Genomic DNA, 20,828 nt, shown 5'->3' on the forward strand with positions numbered 1-20,828 from the left:
TAAAACTTTTCATTTTATGAAAATAGGATTATGTTCATTAGAATGGGCCTTTCAGACGTTTAATCCTTTCATTAACTCTTAGGGTAGACTGTAATTCAGTGAAAGTTCTCCACTCACCACATGTAGAAACAGTAAAAAACAAAAACAAATAAACAAAAAACAGTAAAATCTCATTACAGAAAATGCCTAAGCTTAGAAATTGCTCTTGCATTTATGCTGTATTTTTATTCCATAGTAAGCATTTCTGGCAATGAAACTGATTGTAGAGAGTTGCACTTCTAATAAGTATCCCTCCTGCTGAGAAAAATTAGTGAAAAAAAAAGACAAAATATATAAAATATTTGTTAAAAAAACATCATAGAGCTACAAATACAGCAAACAAATTAGCATTCTGAGATCTGAGAGAGGAAACCTCAGAGAAGTGAAGTAATCCTAGTACTTGGGCTGCTTTTCCCTGATGGCTATGTTCCAGAAAAGGCTGCTAAGAAAGGCTGAGGAGGGCTAGCCTGTTAACCAACTGAGCAGGCTTGTAACACCAAGGTCGTGGATTCAGATCCCCACACCACACCCGCCAGCTGCCCCCCTCCCCCAAAAAGCTGAGAAGCTAAGCGAAACTTTCAGTAGACTGACTAGGGGCCCACAAAGGGGTTGCTGGTAAAAACAAAACAAAACAAAAACCTTTCCTTTGGATTGGAATGCTGACATCATCCAAAACCTCAAGCTTTTTTGCAGTTTTTCATATAAAAGTGATAAAAAGCAATCAGAGATAGGAAGCAATGTCACATGACAGAAAATCAAGATAAAAAAAGCAGACAGTAAAAATGAGCTCGCAAGGGTTCAAGTTAATAGGGTAATCAGACACAGATTTGAAGAAACTACATTTTAACTGTAGATTGGGCACTCTTGAAGAGAGCATGAGTGAACTGGAAGATATATCAGGGAAGATTATTCAGTCTGAATCAGAGAGAGCCAAAGGGTGGAAAACACAGAAAAGAATGTAAGAAACCTATGACATTTGATGAAAAGGACATATAGTTAATGTCCCAGAAAGAGCAGGAGAGGAATGAGGCAGAAGAGGTACAGCTGATAATTTTATAAAATGAAAAACCATTAACCTACAAATTCAAGAATCTTTACAAATCCCAATCAGAATAAATGCCTAAGAAACCATTAAAAGACATACAGAAATCGTAGTCAATAATTGGAAATGATCCAGATGTAGAATGGGTAAGTAGTGTTAGCCACAACAACAATGAAAAAGAAAGATGTCCAACTATGTGCGGTATGGGTGAACCTTACAAAATGTTGAGTTACAGAAAACTAGAATATTAAAGTATACATACTATATGATTTCATGAATATGAAGTTCAAAGTAAGACAAGTAATCTTTGGTGGTTGCAGTCACCAAAGATTGTAGGGGAATTGTTGACTGGCAAGAGACATATGGAAAGCTTCTGGGATGTTAGAAATATTCTGTATAAAAAAAAAAAAAAAATTCTGTATATTTATCTGGGTGGTGGTCATGCACGTATATTCAGTTGTAAAAAAGTAATTGACCTCTGCACTTAAATTTTAAAATTTTATTGTGTGTATGTTATTCTTTAACAACAATAAAAATACTGAGATACTGAGAAAACTTACCAGCAGAACAACACTAAAGAAATACTAAAAGGTTAAGTTTAGGCAGAAAAGTTCAGATGCAGGAAGATGTAAGTGAAGACACCCAGAAATTAAAATAGTGGACCTAGTACTTTTAGGCAAATCACCTAACTTTTAGATCTTAATTTTCCTTGCACATGTTGAGGGACTTGGACTGAGTAATCTATAGGCCCCTTCTGGTCCTAAAATTTATTCTGGGGAGGAGGCATGGAAAGATTTGGTTAAGAGTTCTTTAACTTTAACCCTGAGACACTTAATACCCAAACAATTTTTTTTGACAAAATAAAATATAGGCTAGCCAGATAACTCACTTGGTTAGAGTGTGGTGCTGATAACACCAAGGTTACTGTTCAGATCCCCATATACCAGCCAGCTGCCACAAAAAAAATTATAAAAAGACATGTACTGAGCATTTACAGGGGCCAAATATTCTTGCAGACACTGGAATATAACAGCAACAAAACAAAACAAAAAATTGTTGCCCACATGAAGCTTACGTGGAGCACACATTAGTCTGTGTGTGTGTAGACAGACTATAAGCATAATAAAGTGTAAAATATATAGAATGTTAAGGGGATAAGTGCTATGTAGAAAAAGCAAGGAAAGAAGAATAGAGGATGTTAAACATTTTTTTGATTAGGAAAAATTTTAAAAGTTGCAGTATAAACAAAGGGAACATTTTCTTTATATATGCAGCAAAGCCAGAATGAAAAAAAAATTCAGAGTCAAATTACAGTCTTCAGCATTATAGTTGATGTCCCATTTTGCATAATTGTATATAAATATGCTCCCGTAAATGTGGTTAAGTCCACAAAACCAAACTTTTTCTGTGTTCAAGGTTTTTATTTCTCCCATGTCAATGGTAATGATTTGGTAAAAACTTTGGTAAAAACTTGTAATGATTTGCTGTCTCTTTCTGCTATTTATTAAATCTAACTTGTCATCCAGCTGACATGCAGAGAATGTTCGATCCTAGAATGCAACCTCTGTTTATTCTGTGGATGAGTATGCATGTTTTGTTTTCTTTGGAGTGGTTCAGAATGGTTTTGTTTTGTTTTGTTTTGTTTTGTTTTGAAATTTACTTTATTTTATTTTATTTTATTTTTTGTGACCGGCCACACCGAGTGCACGGGCCATCCCTATATAGGATCCGAACCCACGGCGGGAGCGCTGCAGCACTCCCAGCGCCGCACTCTCCCGAGTGTGCCACGGAGTCGGCCCTGGTTTTGTTTTCTAATGGTATGGTTCTGAACCAATAAAATTTATCTAGAAAGAAACATCCTCCTTGAGTACTTGGTGACAAAGTTTACTTAGATATACTTAAGATTCGCCAACATGTCATCCTGAGGAATGAAATAATTTGTTACTTGTTTTGTTTTTGCCTTTGAAATGAAAGAGTCTGAAAATAGGACAAAGAAGGTTAGAAGCAGTTAGGTTGTAATTTAGAAATGAATATCGATAGGATTATTAGTGCTGTTAGTATTGTGAGAGGCCTTTGGAGCAGTGACAGGAGGAGGGAGCCATGGGCCTCTTGCTAATGACAAAAGCTCCTTTTGAAGAGAGATGACAAAATAATTCCATACTCTCTCGGGCCTTGTGTTTTTGAAGCTTCACCACCACTTGAGAGTTGGTTAGAAGTACAGAATCTCAGGTCCCTCCTCACACCTACTGATTTGGGCTCTCCATATAAACAAGATTCCCAAGTGATTTCATACATGTGTTAAAGTTCGAGAAGCACCTCACCTATACATAATACTGCACTATTTTGAAGCTAACAGTAATGTATGAAGTATAGTTAGGAAAGCGGAGTCTATCCTAAGTAATCCATCACCTATAAATATAAGCATTAGCCTATGAAATAATATTTTAGAAAGCTGGGAAATAATTATGGGAAGATTTGCATTAAAGTGTGATGTCTGAAGTATTTTGAAGGGAAGAGTACTAATATCTGCACTTGACTTAAAATACATTAAAAAGATGGATCAAGGGCCGAGCCCGTGGCGCACTCGGGAGAGTGCGGCCCTGGGAGCCCGGCGATGCTCCCGCCGCGGGTTCGGCTCCTATATAGGAATGCCCGGTGCACTCACTGGCTGAGTGCCGGTCACAAAAAAGACAAAAAAAAAAATTAAATAAAACCAAAGCCTTAGTTTGGGCCGAGCCCGTGGCGCACTCGGGAGAGTGCGGCGCTGGGAGCCCGGCGACGCTCCCTCCGCGGGTTCGGATCCTATATGGGAATGGCCGGTGCACTCACTGGGTGAGTGCCGGTCACGAAAAAGACAAAAAAAAAAAAAAAAGATGGATCAATTGTTTAGAGAAATGAATAGATGGAAAGATGTGATAGAACAAAAACAGCAAAAATAGTGTGGAATCTACTTGGTAAGTATAAGCGTGTTAAGTGAGCATTTACAGGGGCCAAGTACTCTTGCAGGCACTGGAATATAACAGCAACAAAACAGACAAAAAAAAAATTGTTGCCCACATGATGCTTACGTGGAGCACACATTAGTCTATGTGTGTGTAGACAGACTATAAGCATAATAAAGCATAATATATAATGTTAAAAGGGGATAAGTTCTTTCAACTTCTCTGTATGCTCAAAATTTTTCATAATGCCGGGGTGGAGGAAGTTGTTAATGAAAATGGATATCATATAAACTACCAGACTATTACATTCCTCAGGGGTTCTGAATAGCCGAGCTTCTACTATGCTTATCTTTGTATTTGCATATCCTTTGCTTTATTCTATAAATGTTTTAATACTTTCCTTTTAGGGAAGAAAAAGTAGCTCCTATTTTTTGAGTGTGCCCTGTGTGCCAGGCAGTGCTTCACTGTGCATTATCTCATTTATTCCTCCTAACACTCTGATAAGTTAGGTATCATTGCCCAGTTTATAGCTGAGAAAACCAAGGCACAGCTTAATATACTTGCACACTAGTAAGGTAAGGAGATACATTTTGAACCTGGGGAATCTGACCTAAGAGCTGATGGCTACCACATTGCACAATTCCAGGGGCCACCGTGTATTTTATTGTTGTTGGCACAATGGAGTATCATTCACTTGGAATACAAAGTGGATAGTTCCCCTGGGAGTGTGCGTCAAGGCTCTCTGGCCTTAACCGCATGCTTATACAGCTGCCTCACTAGTCTCATAAACTCTTAAGTGAAAATTTAAAATATTTTTCTGCTGCACATTTTGATTTATTCCATGACTTTTTCTTGTATGTTTCATTTTTAAGATTCTTGGATTTCCCAGTCAGCATCATTTCCCCATAATCAGAAACAACCCGGGGTTGTTTCTTTATCACCAGTCGCCTTACTTCCTAAACAGAATTTCCAGCCTTCAGCACAACAGCAACTTAGTAAACCAGCCAAAATCACTTGTGCAAACTGCAAAAAGCCTTTACAGAAGGGACAGACAGCTTATCAACGGAAAGGATCAGCTCACCTCTTTTGTTCTACCACCTGCCTTTCTTCCTTCTCTCATAAACATACTCCAAAGACACCAAGGGTAATGTGTAAAAAGTAAGCAGTATTTTCTTTTCAACATTTCTCTTTATGGTCAAATACTAGGAGTATAAATAAATGTCGTGAATGTAATTGCAGAGCTGGATAGATTCATGGCTAGTATTGTTGCAGGGGTGTCTTCAAGTTTACTGAGCTTGCATTCTCCTAGAGTATGTCAGAGCTGGGTAGGAAAATGGGGGATAGGTGTGGATGTAAACTGCCACTCTCCTTGCCACTGCCTTTGCCTCCCTTGTCTCCTCATCTTACACCTTAGTTCTACAAGTTACTACCCGCATTTTTTAATGTTTCTAGAAAATCTGAAAGAACTCATGGCAAGATTCTTATGCTACAAAATATTTTTACTTCTGAATCTTCTCTTTTTATGGTATTTATGAACTCTTGGCAATGAAGCCAAAAGCGGATTTTGCTACATCCAAAAATTATGCTTGATTCCTAGGATTAAATCATAAGAAAGTGAAAAATGTCAATTATTGTTCATATATTTGACTTTTATTAAAGTGCAGTGTTCTTGTGTGTCTGTCCCTTGTGTTTCAGAGATGCACCTACAAAGAAGGCTACTGTTGTTCCTCCAGTGGAGTCAAGCAAATCTTTCCAAGAATTTTGTAATACATCTTGTTTGTCTCCCTGTGAAGACAACCAGAATCTTAGAAAAGAACTTTTTAATAAGTCAAGATGTACAATTTGTAGTAAATTAACAGAGGTCTGGATTTTTATACCTAAGTTATTATTTAGGCCATCAGAGATAATTTTAACTTTTAAGTGCTGTTATATGTTCTACCGTCTGTGTAATGCACATGTCCTGGATCCATAATGCATGTGAAGTTAAAAGAAAAAATGATATGTTAGAACTGTCTTATAAACAAATCCCATTTGCATAGTATGGAAGGTACATATCTATTTCTATGAAATTGGTTGTACTCATAAAACAAGGCAATAGTTTTAGGGTGGATTTTGCTGCTATTAACAATGCTAAATAAAAATGTAGTTTTGGGGCAAGAAGGAAGGAGTGGATCCTGGTATGAGAATATGCAGAACAAGTGGGGTGAACGTCCACACTAATTAAGACATTGCAGTCTTTCCAGTTGCTGGAAGAGAAAAAAACATACTTACAGACTGTCCTCACTTAACACAGTACTTGATAACTACATTTGGTGTTGGTTACACCAGAGCTACGCAAATCAAGGACATGATTTTATATCAGTTACCACAGGAGGAACCACCTTACTTGTGGATACACAGACAGCATCCTTAACATGGATAATAATAATTCCCTTAGTCCCTCCCACAAATGTTCTAGACCTATGAACTTTGTAATACTGTCTAAAGTCTATTTTTTTAAAGCAGGTCATATCAAAATCTTCTACCAATTCATTTCCTGTCATTCTTTAATGTTTTTAAGCAAGTTATTACTGATTCTGTTGCTTTTTGTTCTGTGACTCTTTTTCTCTTTTATAAAATCAAAGAATTATCTTACAAAGAAATCATAAAAAAAAATGAAAGAATAACAAAATATGCTTTTAAGTCTTCTTTTCCCTGAATATTTCTTTCACTGAGATTTTATTAGCGGTTGCAGAAACTAGTTATCTCATTGCTTACTGCACTAACCCAGTTGATTTCTTTTAGTTAATAAATTCTGGTTTTTCTTTCAGATTCGCCATGAAGTCAGCGTTAATAATGTAACACATAAACTATGCAGTAACCATTGCTTTAATAAGTACAGATTGGCCAATGGTTTAGTAATGAACTGCTGTGAACAGTGTGGAGAGTACATGCCTAGTAAAAGTACTAGAAACATCCTGATGATTGGAAGTCAGCAAAAGAGATTTTGCTGCCAAAGCTGCATTAATGAATATAAACAGGTAATTCTCTCTAATGAGCTTTAAATGATCAAGTATACAACAGCTCTATCCTGTTAGCTTACATTAACCAGAGTTATCACAGAATGTCATTTAGTTCCATTTTGTCATTCTGTCATTGAGCCGTTCCATCTCTAATATTGAAATCTATCAACTGCTTGTAAGTAAGTTTGTCATAAATGTTTACTCTTTGAAGAAATTACAGGAGTGCTTTTTTTCTGTACCATTTTGCACTCCCACTAACAACTTGACAGTTTCAGTTACTTCACATTACGACCAAAATTTGGTGTTTGTTTTGATTTAAGCCATCCTAGTGATGAATTGATGATCCCATTATGGTTTTAATTTGCATTACCCTGATAACTAATACTCTCTTTTCATCACATATATCTTTTGTCTGTTCAAGTCTTCAGCCCATTTTTTTTATTGAGTTGCCTTTTTGTTATTGAGTTATAGGAATTCTTTATATATTCAGCATATGTGTCTTTTGTAAAATAAAGATATTCAGAAGATTTTCTCTCTGACTGATGTCTTTTCATTTTCTTAGTGTTTTTTTGAGAAGTGCAAAGGTTTTAATTTTTATAAAGTCCATTTTATTAATTGCTTTTTTTCTGATTAATACTTTTTTAATAAAGTGCTTTTTAAAAAATAAAGTACTACAGTAATCAAGGCATTGTGATATTGGCTTTTTATCTGATTAATACTTTTTTAATAAAGTCTTGTTTAAAGAATCTGCCTACCAAAGTTAGGAAGATAGTTTTCTAAATTTTTTTCTAGGAGCTTTTTGGTTTTAGCTTGTATTTTTAGGTCTGTGATACATCTTGACTTAATTTTGTGTATGGTCTGAGGTATGGGTTAAGGAATCATCAACTCCCTGATTTTCAGACATTAAAAAGCTACAGTAATTAAGGCAGTGTGATACTAGCATATAAACAAATAGATTTTTTTAAAAATAGTGGAATAGAAGACAGTCCAGAAATAGAACCACATGTAGTCAGCAGATTGTAGAAGGTACCAGATCATTTTGATGGGAAAATTTTAAAGATGACCAGTAAGGGGATTTTAACCCTTGACTTGGTCTTGTCAGCACCACACTCCCCCGAGTGAGCCACAAGCCGGCCCAAAAGCAAGGTTTTTAAACAAATGATGCTAAAGCAGTTTTTTTGTTTGTTTGTTTGTATGGAAATAAGTAAGCTTTGACCCCATTTCATTCCATACACAAAAATTAATTCAAGATGGATCATAGATGTAAAACCAGGAACATTCTTAACCCCCATTTCACTGTATAAGGGTTTAAGTGATTGGCTTTAGGAAGAAGTAACCCTGAAGTGCTATATTTATTGAACAAAAGAAAAGGTACATACCCATGGTTGGCTTTTAAGTTATTTTTGCCAGGCTTATTTATGTCAAATTTATTGTTTTCTTTATATGTACTGCACCTAATGTTTAACAAAGCTTTTGGAGGTGGTTTATAGAAGAGCACAATGAATGATTTAAAAATTGGCAAAGACAACATATTTTTTCAAAGAAAGTACATGACAGAAGTAACCTGGAACTTTTAATTTGGTAATAAAACCATTGTTAAGTCTTAATATTTTCCAAGTCTTTTTTTATTTTTAAAATAGATGACTCATTCGGGTCTGAATTTTTGCTAAGTTAAGCACAGTGAGCTCATAAACTTAAGACAGATATAATGCTTTTTTCTGAAAAGCATAAGGCTTACACATAGATTATAAATTTTTTACTCCTAAATGGGCACCACAGAGGAAGTAAAAATAAGGAAATATGCATGGCCAAAATAGGCAGCAACCGTATATCCAGACTTCCTTGAATAACTATTGCCTGCCACTCATCCCCTAGAAGAAAGTTTGTTCATTCATGCATAGTCCAGTAATGCAGAGCATCTAATAAACAGTTGGCAAATATAGATAGGCACGATATTTCCGTGTGATAGAGTTTTATAAATGTGCTTTCCCCCAGAACATGAGTATTTTGAAGTGATTAGTGGCTGCCTTCTGAGAAGACTAGCTAAAGCCTTAGTAGTATATGGAGATTGTAAGAGAAAACTGAAATCTTGCAGTTAGTGGCGTGTCTCTGAATAATATACACAGTCATAAAAAAAATGTAATGACTGGATATTGATCTAAGCCAGTGGTTCTCAACCAGGGGTGATTTTGTCTTCCTGGGGACATTTGGCAATGTCTTGATACATTTTTGTCTGTCACATCTGGGGGGGTAGGGGATGCTGCTGGAATGTAGTGGATAAAGGCAGGGGATGCTGCTAAACATCGTGCAGTGCACAAGACAATCCCTTGCAACAAACTATTATCCTGCCCAAGAAATCCTGTAACTAAAGAGTGCATAGGTGGCTGGGTGGTGAGTGTGTACATGGTAAGCATGGTGAGAGGAAGAAGAACTAAATTGCCATCTTGCTTATCAAGAAGTCACTTGGGGGCCGGCCCGTGGCTCACTCGGGAGAGTGCGGTGCTGATAACACCAAGGCCCCGGGTTCGGATCCCATATATGGATGGCCGGTTCGCTCACTGGCTGAGTGTGGTGCTGACAACACCAAGTCAAGGGTTAAGATCCCCTTACCGGTCATCTTTAAAAAAAAAAAAAAAAAAAGAAGTCACTTGGTACCTAGAGAGGAAGAATCAGTAAGTAGTGACACAAACATGCTTTGAGATTTGGAAGTCAACACTAAAAGTATGGACTAAAAATGTTTTAAGTGGTTTCATACCAGACAGCTGCTAAAAAAAAGAAAAAAAGAAATTTTAAGTTTAACTTCTAGGTAAGGGGAAATGGGTGGACGCGATAGGGGACTATTTGTTTGCATTAACCTGATATAACTAGTTGATGCTTTATATTAAATGTATATTTAATTTTTAAATGTTAAAGATACTGAAGTTCAGAGTGTGTCTAACCAAAAATCACATAGCTAGATTTGACTCATATCTGAAACTTTCATTAGTGTGCTTCTGGTAGAAATATATAATTTTTTTTAATTTATTTTTTTTTATTTAATCAAAATTGATTATACATATTTTTGGGGTTCAACATTGAGATATGTTGATCAAATCAATATTACTAGCATATATAGTTACAAGTCATAATTATTAAGCCCCTTGTCCAATCTCTCTCCCCATCCCTCTCTCCCTCCTCCCTCACCCCCTAGAAATATTTAATTATATGTGTACATCATCTCCCCCAGTAAACCATAGTTTCTCTGAGGCCAGTATCTATGTCTGCTTCAACTTAGTAGTCTCTAACTGGCCTTATACATGGAGTGGCTCAACCATCTACCTGGGGTACTTCCGAGAGTGATACGACGTTCTGTTATTAAATATTGAGCTCTCCATCTTGTTACCTTTCTTTCTGGTGGCTTTTTGTCCTTTTTTTTAGGGGCTTTAGTTGATTGGTGCCTCCTTCACCTGCCTTTTATTTGGCTCCAGTTTTTATCCAGGTCAACAGTAAAAGTGTTCCTTGTGACAGAATAATGTAATACCGCACTAAAGTACAGTATCGTTGAATTTGTTTTTCAAAGAATCTCATATGGGTGCTCCAGGAGAGAGTTCCTGAGCGACACAGATGGGAAGACAAGCAGTTTAACTTTGGAACCTAGAATGTAGGGCCGAAGTTCCGTGAACCTTTGCACCATGGGGTAGCTGGATCAACCAGCTTTGTCTTTTTATCAATTCTTTGCTATTAGGCCATGTTCAGTAATTGTCATATAAGCATATCCATGTGTGAGTGTGTTCCAATAATAATAGCTAACGTGACTTTACTATGGAACTAGATACCTACAGCTTTACATGCCTTTTCTCATTTCTTATCTAAACAGTCTTGTAGTTAGATGCAATTAATATCCTTGTTTTGTTGCTGAAGAAACTGAAGCTTAAGTTAAATAACTTGCCAAAGGTCATGCAGTTGGGACATGGCCCATACATTGAAAATTGTAACGGGCCGGCCCGTGGCTCACTCGGGAGAGTGCGGTGCTGAGAACACCAAGGCCCCGGGTTCGGATCCCATATACGGATGGCCGGTTCGCTCCAAGTCAAGGGTTAAGATCCCCTTAACCGGTCATCTTTTAAAAAAAAAAAAAAGAAAAAAAAAGAAAATTGTAACTATAAAAACTAGTAAGACTGGAGCTTGGGCTTGGTTATGTAAAAAATAACACTACAGCCCTGGGCTTTTTGTCTCTTAAATATGTTCTTCCAGTCCCGTAGTTACAATGGTATGTATTTTGATGACTTCCAAGTATATATCTCCAGCTCATATTTCTCTCATCAGCTTTAGACCAATGTATCCATTTATAATCTTTGAGTGTTCCATATTTACCTCAAACTCAGTCTAAAACTGGCTCTCCAAACCTGCTTTCTTTATTTGTTTCCAATATCAATAGATGATCCTACCATCCAGTCAGATGCCCATACAGAAACATAAGGTCATTATTGACTGTTCTCTCTTCCTTAGCCCGCAGAGCCCCTCAATTACCAACTACTTCCTAATCTCTCAGCTCTATCATATCTCTACTACTATAACCCTAAACAGCTATCATCATCTCTTGCCAGAATTACTAACACAGCTTCCTGACTGATCTCTCTACCTCTGGTCTTGCTTTCTTATAGTTAGAAAGATTATTCTGATTGTATTACTTATTTCTAAAGTACATATTTGATCATGTCTCTGCTTTTTTTACTTCAGTGCTGTCCCACTGCTTTCAGAATTAGACAAGGCTCTTACTTTCTTTTTTTTTTTTTTTTTTAAAGATGACCGGTAAGGGGATCTTAACCCTTGACTTGGTGTTGTCAGCACCACGCTCAGCCAGTGAGCGAACCGGCCATCCGTATATGGGATCCGAACCCGGGGCCTTGGTGTTATCAGCACCGCACTCTCCCGAGTGAGCCACGGGCCGGCCCAAGGCTCTTACTTTCTTAAACTCCATTGTATACAGTTCTGGTTGTACTGTGTACAACTAAGAGGATGCCATTTACATGTTATACATCTTCGTTATGTTGAATCTTTTTTGCATTTTTATTATAATTTTGTTGACTACAAAATAATTTGTCTACTACAACACATTTCAGTAGATGGCAGTAAAATGTTCAGAAACAATCAGAATTAAATTTCTGACAGATATGGCACCTTGGTCTAACAATGTCAGTATATAACATTCTACTTTGAATTTACAGTGTTAATCTAACAACATCTAAAAATGACCTGTGTTTCCAAGCCAGGAGCTGATCGTTTAAAATCTTCAAATTAAAAAAGGTCCTCTTTGTATTAATATATAGTATAGTATAAATATATATATATATATATTTATGTGTATAGTACAAATATAGTATGCTCAGTTTTCACTTTAAATCTGTAGGTACTTTCATAATGACAAATTTTCCTTTTTTTTGGCAGCTGGCTGGTATAGGAATCCAAATCCTTGACTTGGTGTTAACAACCCCAAGTTCTAATCAACTGAGCTAACCAGCCAGTCCACATTATGACAAATTTAAAAAGTAGTAATCATTTATCATTAATGATCAATGATAAACGAAGTACTAAGTATACCAGAATTAGAGCCCTCTCTCCATATTTGTGTGTGTGTGTGCATGCTCATGTGTATTGATAGAATTATTTATGGAAATTTCACCATTAAAACTAATTGCTGTTAAATTTTAGTGACTTTTACATTAATTTCTTATTAACAACTTTATTGAGATATAATTAACAACACCCTACAGTTCACCATAGTCGATTTTATTTTATTATTATTATTTTTAAAGATGACCTGTAAGGGGATCTTAACCCTTGACTTGGTGTTGTCAGCACCACACTGTCCTAAGTGAGCTAACCAGCCATCCCTATATAGGGATCCAGACCCATTGCCTTGGTATTATCAGCACCACAGTCTCCCAAATGAGCCACGGGCCGACCCCTCACCATAGTCAATTTTAGAACATTTCTCTCACCCCAAAAAGAAACCTCATACCTATTAACAGTCAGTTCCCATTTCTCGCTACAACCCCCCAAAGTCCTAGGCAACTGTTAATCTACCTTCTGTCTCTATAGATTTGCCTGTTCCAGACAGTTCACACATATATAATCAAACTATATGTGGTACTTTTCAACTGTCTTCTTTCATGTATCATACTGTTTTCCAGGTTCATCTGTATTGTAGCATGTATCAGTACTTAATTTGTTTTTATTTCTATAGTGTTTCATTGTATGGATACTACTGCATTTTTATCTATCCATTCATCTGTGGTGGACATTTGAGTTACATCTACTTTTTGGCTATTATGAATAATGTTGCTGTGAACATTTGTGTATTAAGTTTTTGTGTGAACACATACTTTAATTTCTCTTGGTATATTCCTTGGAGTGGAATTGCTGGGTAGTATGGTAACTCTGTTTAGAGGAATTGCCAGCTGTTTTCCAGAGTGGCTGCATCATTTTGCATTCTCACCAGCACCTTGGGAGAAGTTCCCTTTTCCTCACATCTTTGCCAACACTTGGTCATTATCGATTTATTACAGCCATACTAGTGGGTGTGAAGTAGTATATTATTGTCATTTTGATTTGCATTTCTTTGATGGTTAATGATGAGCATCTTTGTGTTTGCTTATTGGGCATTTGTGTATCATTTTTTAAATCTTAACGACCCTAAAATGAAATTATAATCTATTCTGTTTTCCCCAGATGATGGAAACAAAGTCAAAAAAATTATCACCATCAGAAAACAGAAAAAGGAATGCTGTTAGAGAAGAAAATGAAAGAAAATCATATGGATCATTGAATACACTTTTGGGAAAAACAGAGAGAATACCAGAAAAAAAGGAAAAGACTTCAGAGCTACAAGTTCCAGCAGAATGTAGCACAGATACATTACTGGTCAAACAGGATGTGAATTTACCTTCTTCTTCCATGTCAACCATAGCTGATATATTTCAAGAGCAACTGGAACAGAGAAAATTGGAAGACTCCATTATTCCAGTTGTGCTTTCTCCAGATCCAGGTACATGGCCCCGAATTTTGAATATTAAACAGTGGTACACTCTTATTGAAAATGATCCACCTCAAGTAAGAAATTTTAACTTTCCAAAAGACAATACAGGGAGGAAGTTTTCAGAAACATATTATACACGAATACTTCCAAATGGTGAAAAAACTACTAGATCCTGGTTACTTTATTCAACCTCAAAAGATTCTGTGTTTTGTCTATTTTGCAAACTTTTTGGGGAAGGAAAAAGCCAACTGAAAAATGAGAATGGGTGCAGAGATTGGCAGCATTTATCACATATTCTTAGTAAACATGAAGAAAGTGAAATGCACATCAACAATAGTGTTAAGTATTCAAAATTAAAATCTGATTTGGAAGAAAAAACTGTTGAAGCTGCAGAACACAAACCATATGAAGATGAGAAAAATAATAGTGTGCTATTGTTGTACACATAACATACCTGATTTGTTTTCTGAAATGACAGGGTCTTACATTACTCAGAAAAGATCTGTACCATAACAGTCAGTACCCTTGTGTTGTGAGTCTCCCATGTAGAGTAACTTGCAACAGTTCATTAGCAATAAGTGTATTAGCAAATAAATAGTAAAGAATGTTTCTGTTCCAAATCTGAAACTAATTGGATTCAATAGTAATTAATGCAAATTTTAGTAAAGGCAATTTTAAATTTTCTCAACCTATCAATTCACACATTTTTAAAATTGGCATTTGAGGACTGCCATTTGACAGGTTTGGTTAATACTCTATTCTGATTACCTTGAAAGGAGGAGGAAAGACTTGAATTTATGAATACTATTTGAATAAGATATTTATGTATACAAGCATTCTCAACATATTAAAGTAAAAACACTCAAAACAGTTTACAGAATAGGATTTGCAACTGTAGCTTTTGCTATTAAACCAAATACTTGTGATTTATTTCTTTTGAGCAAAACAGTTTTATTTGAGCAAACAGCATCATTTGTTATATTAAATAAATAAGGTGGTTAATTTGCATTTTATTGGTTTCATATTTTTGTTTTAATTTAATTTGTAAATGTTTTAGCTTTTATCATTGCATGAGAACTTAAAACATAAAGAATATATGCCTATTTTTATGTTGATACAAATATAAGAAATATTAAAATAAAAACGTTAACCTTCAGGTATTGTAGGGTTTTGTTTTTTTTTTTTGCCACTGTGGAAGGAGAGACAACATGCTTGAAATTTGAGAAACACTAATGAATATTAAGGATCTACAGTTCTTTCTTTATTTTTAATTTTTTTTGGCAGCTGACTGGTAAGGGGATACAAACCTTTGACCTTGATGTTACAACACGGCGCTCTAACCAACTGAGCTAATTGGCCAGCCCTTGGATCTATGTTTTTTTTAGACAGCCAATTAGTATCACCATCGCTGTGTATTTAGTAATTCTCCCTTTTGTTCTGATTTCTGATGCCAATTTTATCATGTATTAAATTCTTATATATACTTGGGCTTGTTTCCTTTCAAGGCTTTTCCTATGAAACAAAATGGTATGTGAACAATGAGTAGAGTCGGAAATATGTTCTTTTTGGTGGGCTGACACTGGGAATACTTGCAAACTCTCAGTGATGCTAGTGCATAAAACTATTTTTGGAATATCCAGAAAAATCATTTAGTCTTTTAGACTTGGATCTGAATTGGCTTTGAATGTTTTCCAAAATCAAGTTTACTCTCAGAAGCCTGAGAGGATGCTCTAGAGAATGTAACAGGTTTTGAAGTTTCTTTGCAAATGATTAGTGTGTTCATTATTTCATTAAAGCCTACCAGTCAGTTAAATGAGAGATGTGTTGTGTAATTATATTAGACTCGGGTATCTGAGTAAACTAATGAAATCAACCAATAGCTGCTTAAGACAGTTTGGTAAAAACATCAAATGTATACATTGAGGAAAAAAAATTAGATCCTCACCTTAAATTCATTTATACTACACACCTACATAAGGTACCATTAACTCTGCACATAATAATGAATTAAATGTAAACAACTAAAAAGATGAAGGTGCTGAGTTGATCTGCATTCACTATATGACTTTCAACTTTTCAGTATGTTTTACCTTTATAATAAAATGTTAGAGGAAAAATCAACTAAATTTAGAAGATAAAAATGTAAATATCTCTAGGCAGGGGGATAATTATTTTTCTAGTTCTTTTTTTTTTTTGACCGGTAAGGGGATCGCTAACCCTGGCATGGTGTGGACTGCACCACACTCAGCCAGTGAGCGCACCAGCCATCCCTATATAGGATCCAAACCCGCGGCCTTGGCGCTACCAGCGCTGCACTCTCCTGAGTGAGCCACGGGGCCGGCCCTCTAGTTCTTTTTTACATGGTAAAATAATATGTGTTTACTGTAAGGAAAGGGAGAAAACATAGAAGTAAATTTCCTGTTTACCATCCTCCACCTCCCCAGCTGCAGGATTTGTTAGTGATCTGGACTGCACCCAGGGTTTGTTTCCAAGTCTTTAATTTCACTGAGAAGAGGCATTAGAAAAAGTCATCTTCGGGCCGGCCCGTGGCTCACTCGGGAGAGTGCGGTGTTGAGAACACCAAGGCCCCGGGTTCGGATCCCATATAGGGATGGCCGGTTAGCTCGCTGGCTGAGCGTGGTGCTGACAACACCAAGTCAAGGGTTAAGATCCCCTTACCGGTCATCTTTAAAAAAAAAAAAAAGAAAAAAGAAAAAGAAAAAGTCATCTTCTACCACTAATTTAATATCAAAAATTAGGAAGGTGAGCTAGCTCTCTTGGTTAGAATGTCATACTATAACATCAAGGTCAAGGGTTCAGATCCCCTTATGGGCCAGCCACAAAAAAAAATAAATTAGGAAGGACAGTCTCAGAATAACAGTCCTTGAGAAATGGCAGTGCCAACCAATATTGACTTTTGTTTTCCCAATTCACAGAGAACAAGTGAATTTTTATTATTTTTTTATTTTTTATTTTTATTTTTTTTCAGGCTAGAAGGAGTTTATTAGCACAGAGGGGCATGGCGGAGGCGTAGGGAAAGAACCTAGCCTGCCCTCCCTCCTGGGGGTTGGGTTTATGTTTATTTCTTCTTGTGGTGAGTTGTATTGTTCTGCTTGGCCATAGCTTATGTTAATGAGGAGTTAAATGAAATATCCAATGGGAGTTATTGAGGCCTTATGTTAATTAGGTGATTTTTAGGTTTGCGATTATTGGTTCCCTTAGTATGTAAAGTAGGGTTTCAGAGGGGACCAATAGCATAGAGTTCTGTTGCAGTTATGAGTTCCTTTGTCTTTTTATTTTACAGAGAAGTCCCATAGATCGGGAACCACCATTTTGAGTATCTTTGGGTGGTGCCATCTTAAGTAGTCCTCCCCAAATCTAATAGTCCTCCCTTTTGTGTTTGGTAAAAAAGAAAAGTTGTGAGTTACTGTTATTAGGGAGACCCCCAAACCGGGTATATGAGTGAAGGTCCATCTTCTGTAACTTCTTTATGCTGACAAAGGGGCGACAAGGGGCTAATGATCTGGGGGTTTTCCTGGTCACTGTCCTTGAGGCTGGAGATGATAATGGGCATCTGTCATCGTCAGAATTTCAGTTAACCCACTCATGAGTCATCTTCTGGATGGTCGTGTGGAGGAACTGGGAGAATTGTTGTGGAAGTATGTCCTGATGTAGGCCTGTAGCCACTGAAGGAAGTTTGTTGTCCCAAACCTGAGGGTTGATTAAATCTGGAAAAGGTGTAGTATTAGGTGGGACAGAACTTTGGGATTCTCCCCCAAATCGGTGACCGGTGGTAGATGAGCAGCAAGCAATGGAAGGGCTGAGCTTCTATGGATTCTCATCTTATTCCCAAGGTTTGGCACCAAATACAAAAGGTTTGGGAAGAATTGGCACCAAGATGAGAAATCAGGCTAGAAGGAGTTTATTAGCACAGAGGGTGTGGCGGAGGCATGGGAACAGAACCTAGCCTGCCTCAAATTTTTTTTAATAAACCTCATTTTCAGAGTTGCTGTCTTTAAAATTCTTACACTGAACCATTTTCCTCTTTTGATTCCCTGGCCCTCTTCTCTCTTGAATGGAAGTACTCAGTCAAATTCAGCAGAAAGAATAATGCTGTATCTTTTTAGGTCACATCACTCTTCTTTTTCAATGCTTTGAAGTTCCTATTGCTTATAGTTTAAAATTCCAATTCCTTGGCACAAGGATAAGATAGGCAGCTGCAGTCATCAGGGGCACACTAATAAGGAAAGAGATAGACAAAGACAACATGAAGGTATGGAATTTTGGAAATGAAATAGTGCTCTATTATGTTGAATTATAAGGTGTGACCATGTATCTTAGTCCATTTAGTGTTGCTGTAACAGAATACCTGAGACTGGATATTTTATAAAGTAAAGAGGTTTATTCAGCTCATGATTCTGGTGGCCGGAAGGTCCAAGATAAGACAACTACATCTGGCAAGGGCCTCATGCTGCTTTCACTCATGGCATGTCAGAAAAAAAGGGAAGTGGGTGAGTGCAAAGAGATCACATGGTTAGAAAGGAAGCAAGAGAGAGAAACTGAGGAAGCCAGACTCTTAACCCTCTCTCACAGGAACTCACCGCCACTGGGGAGGGCATTGATCTGTTCATAAGGGATCTACCCCCACAACCTAAACACCTCCCACTAGGCCCCATCTTCCAATACCACCACGTTGGGGATCAAGTTACAGCAGGAATTTTGGCAGGAGACAAACCACCTCCAAACCATAACACCATGTGAAGGCTGAAAATAAGAATTTGAGAATTTAGCTAGACCTGAAAGAAAAATTTGATCCAAGTACCCAAGTCTTTGTTTTTAAGAAAGTGCAAAGTTACTTTGGGAAGATAGTGTTGATAATTTTGAAGACTAGAGAAGATTTTCAAAAGTTTATAGTAGTGGGGTTTTTTTTAAGATTGTAATTTTAAATTTGGAGAGTAGACGATTAAGAACTAACATCTTGGAAGTCATGTTTAGAGTGAAGAGCAAAGTAATCCAGTTTGCTTCAACAGTTAAATAAAGCAAGAGAAACCTAAAACCTGGGAAATAGGACTAACATTTCACTCCTGTTGGTATTAAAAAGACTTATAATATGTGCCTACAAATTAATAAAATTGTAAGCCTTGTGATAAAACTGATCAAGGGATTTAAGAAAATATATCAGGGGCTGGCCCATGGCTCACTCGGGAGAGTGTGCTGCTGACAACACCAAGCCGAGGGTTAAGATCCCTTTACCAGTCATCTTTTTAAAAAAAAAAAAAAAAAGAGAGAAAGAGAAAGAAAATATATCAGGAATCATTAGAGATCCTATGGACATTAAAAACATAAGAATATTATGAACAACTTAGACAAAGAATTTGGCAAATTTGATATAATGGAGAAATCCCTCAAAAAGCACAACTCACTAAATCTGACCCAAGAAGAAATAGAAAATCTGAATAGGCCTGCCTTTATGGATGAAATTGACTCTGAAATGTCAAGTCTTTAAAAAAAAAAACAAAAAAAACTGTAGCTCAGATTGCTTCTCTGGTGAAATATTCCAGATACTTACAGAAGAAATAATACCAAGCTTATACACACAATCCCAGAGAATAGAATGAAAGGAGCACTCTGCAACTTGTTTCCAAGGCTGGAAATATCCTGATAACAAATACAAGAAAAGGGCTGCCAGTTAGCTCAGTTGGTTAGAGCACAGCCTTGTAACACCAAGGTCATGGGTTCAGATCCCTGTACTGGCTAGCTGCCAAAAAAATAACAAGAATACAAGAAAGAAAAATTGTAGGCCAATTTCTCATAAACATACTAAAATCCTAACCAAAATACCAGCAATTGATTCTAGTGGTAAATAATAGGGCTGATACATTATAACGAAGTAGGGTTATTTTAGGAATAAAAGGTGGTTTTAACATTTGAAAATCAACCAGTATAAATTCACATTTACAGAGTAAAAGGAGAAAAACAGTGCAAGAGTATCTCAATACAAATATAGGGTTTGAGGGCTGGCTGGTTAGCTCACTTGGTTAGAGTGCAACCTTGCAACACCAAGGTCATGGGTTCGGATCCCCAGCCAGCTGCCAAAACAACAAAAACAAAAAACAAAAAATATAGGATTTTAGGGCCGGCCCTGTGGCGCACTCGGGAGAGTGCAGCGCTTGGGAGCGCAGTGGCGCTCCCGCCGCGGGTTCAGATCCTATATAGGAATGGCCGGTGTGCGGTGCGGGCGACACCACACCAAGGGTTGTGTTCCCCTTACCGGTCACAAAAAGACCAAAAAAAAAAAAAATAGGATTTTATAAAATCCAACAATCATAGTAAAAACAGTAACACCAAGGTCAAGGGTTCAGATCTGCATACTGGCAAGCTGCAGACAAACAAAAAACAGCAAACTTAGAGGAAAACTATATTAGGAAAAAGGAAATCTACAACTAAAATCATTCTTAGTAGTGAAATACTTTTCTCCCTGAGTTCAGAAATAAGACAAACATGTTCACTCTTATCACTTTTATTTCACATTGCCTGAAGTTCTAGTCAGGTCAATAAGGCAAGATAAATAAAAGTAATAAAAATTGGAAAGAGAGTAGAACTCTTATTTGCAGCTGACATGTCTATATACAGATAAAAACCAAGAAACTATGCCAAACTATTAGAATTAATAAGGAATTTGGCAAGGCAGTTAACTACAAGGCCAATATATCGAAAAAAAATTGTATTTCTATGTATTAGCAATAAATTATTTGAAAAGAAAAATACTGTTTACAATAGCATCA

The 20,828-nt window shown here is 36.7% G+C and overlaps 1 protein-coding gene across 3 annotated transcripts in view; it reads left to right on the forward strand.

Moving 5' to 3' along the window:
• ZMYM5 (zinc finger MYM-type containing 5) overlaps positions 1-15,008 on the forward strand; it is a 29,114-nt gene extending 14,106 nt beyond the window's left edge. Inside the window, exons 5-8 of one of the 3 annotated variants that reach the window (XM_063102772.1) lie at positions 4,896-5,181; positions 5,719-5,884; positions 6,834-7,043; positions 13,737-15,008. In XM_063102772.1, the coding sequence (XP_062958842.1) occupies positions 4,896-5,181; positions 5,719-5,884; positions 6,834-7,043; positions 13,737-14,492 (1,418 nt within the window). In that variant the 3' untranslated portion in view covers positions 14,493-15,008. Of the gene's footprint in view, positions 1-4,895; positions 5,182-5,718; positions 5,885-6,833; positions 7,044-13,736 lie in introns of those variants that run through there. The other 2 variants (XM_063102773.1, XM_063102774.1) reach the window with 2 other exon arrangements.
• The last annotated feature ends 5,820 nt before the right edge of the window (positions 15,009-20,828 follow it).

Source organism: Cynocephalus volans, chromosome 7 (assembly GCF_027409185.1).
Source record: "Cynocephalus volans isolate mCynVol1 chromosome 7, mCynVol1.pri, whole genome shotgun sequence".
NCBI classification, from domain to species: domain Eukaryota; kingdom Metazoa; phylum Chordata; class Mammalia; order Dermoptera; family Cynocephalidae; genus Cynocephalus; species Cynocephalus volans.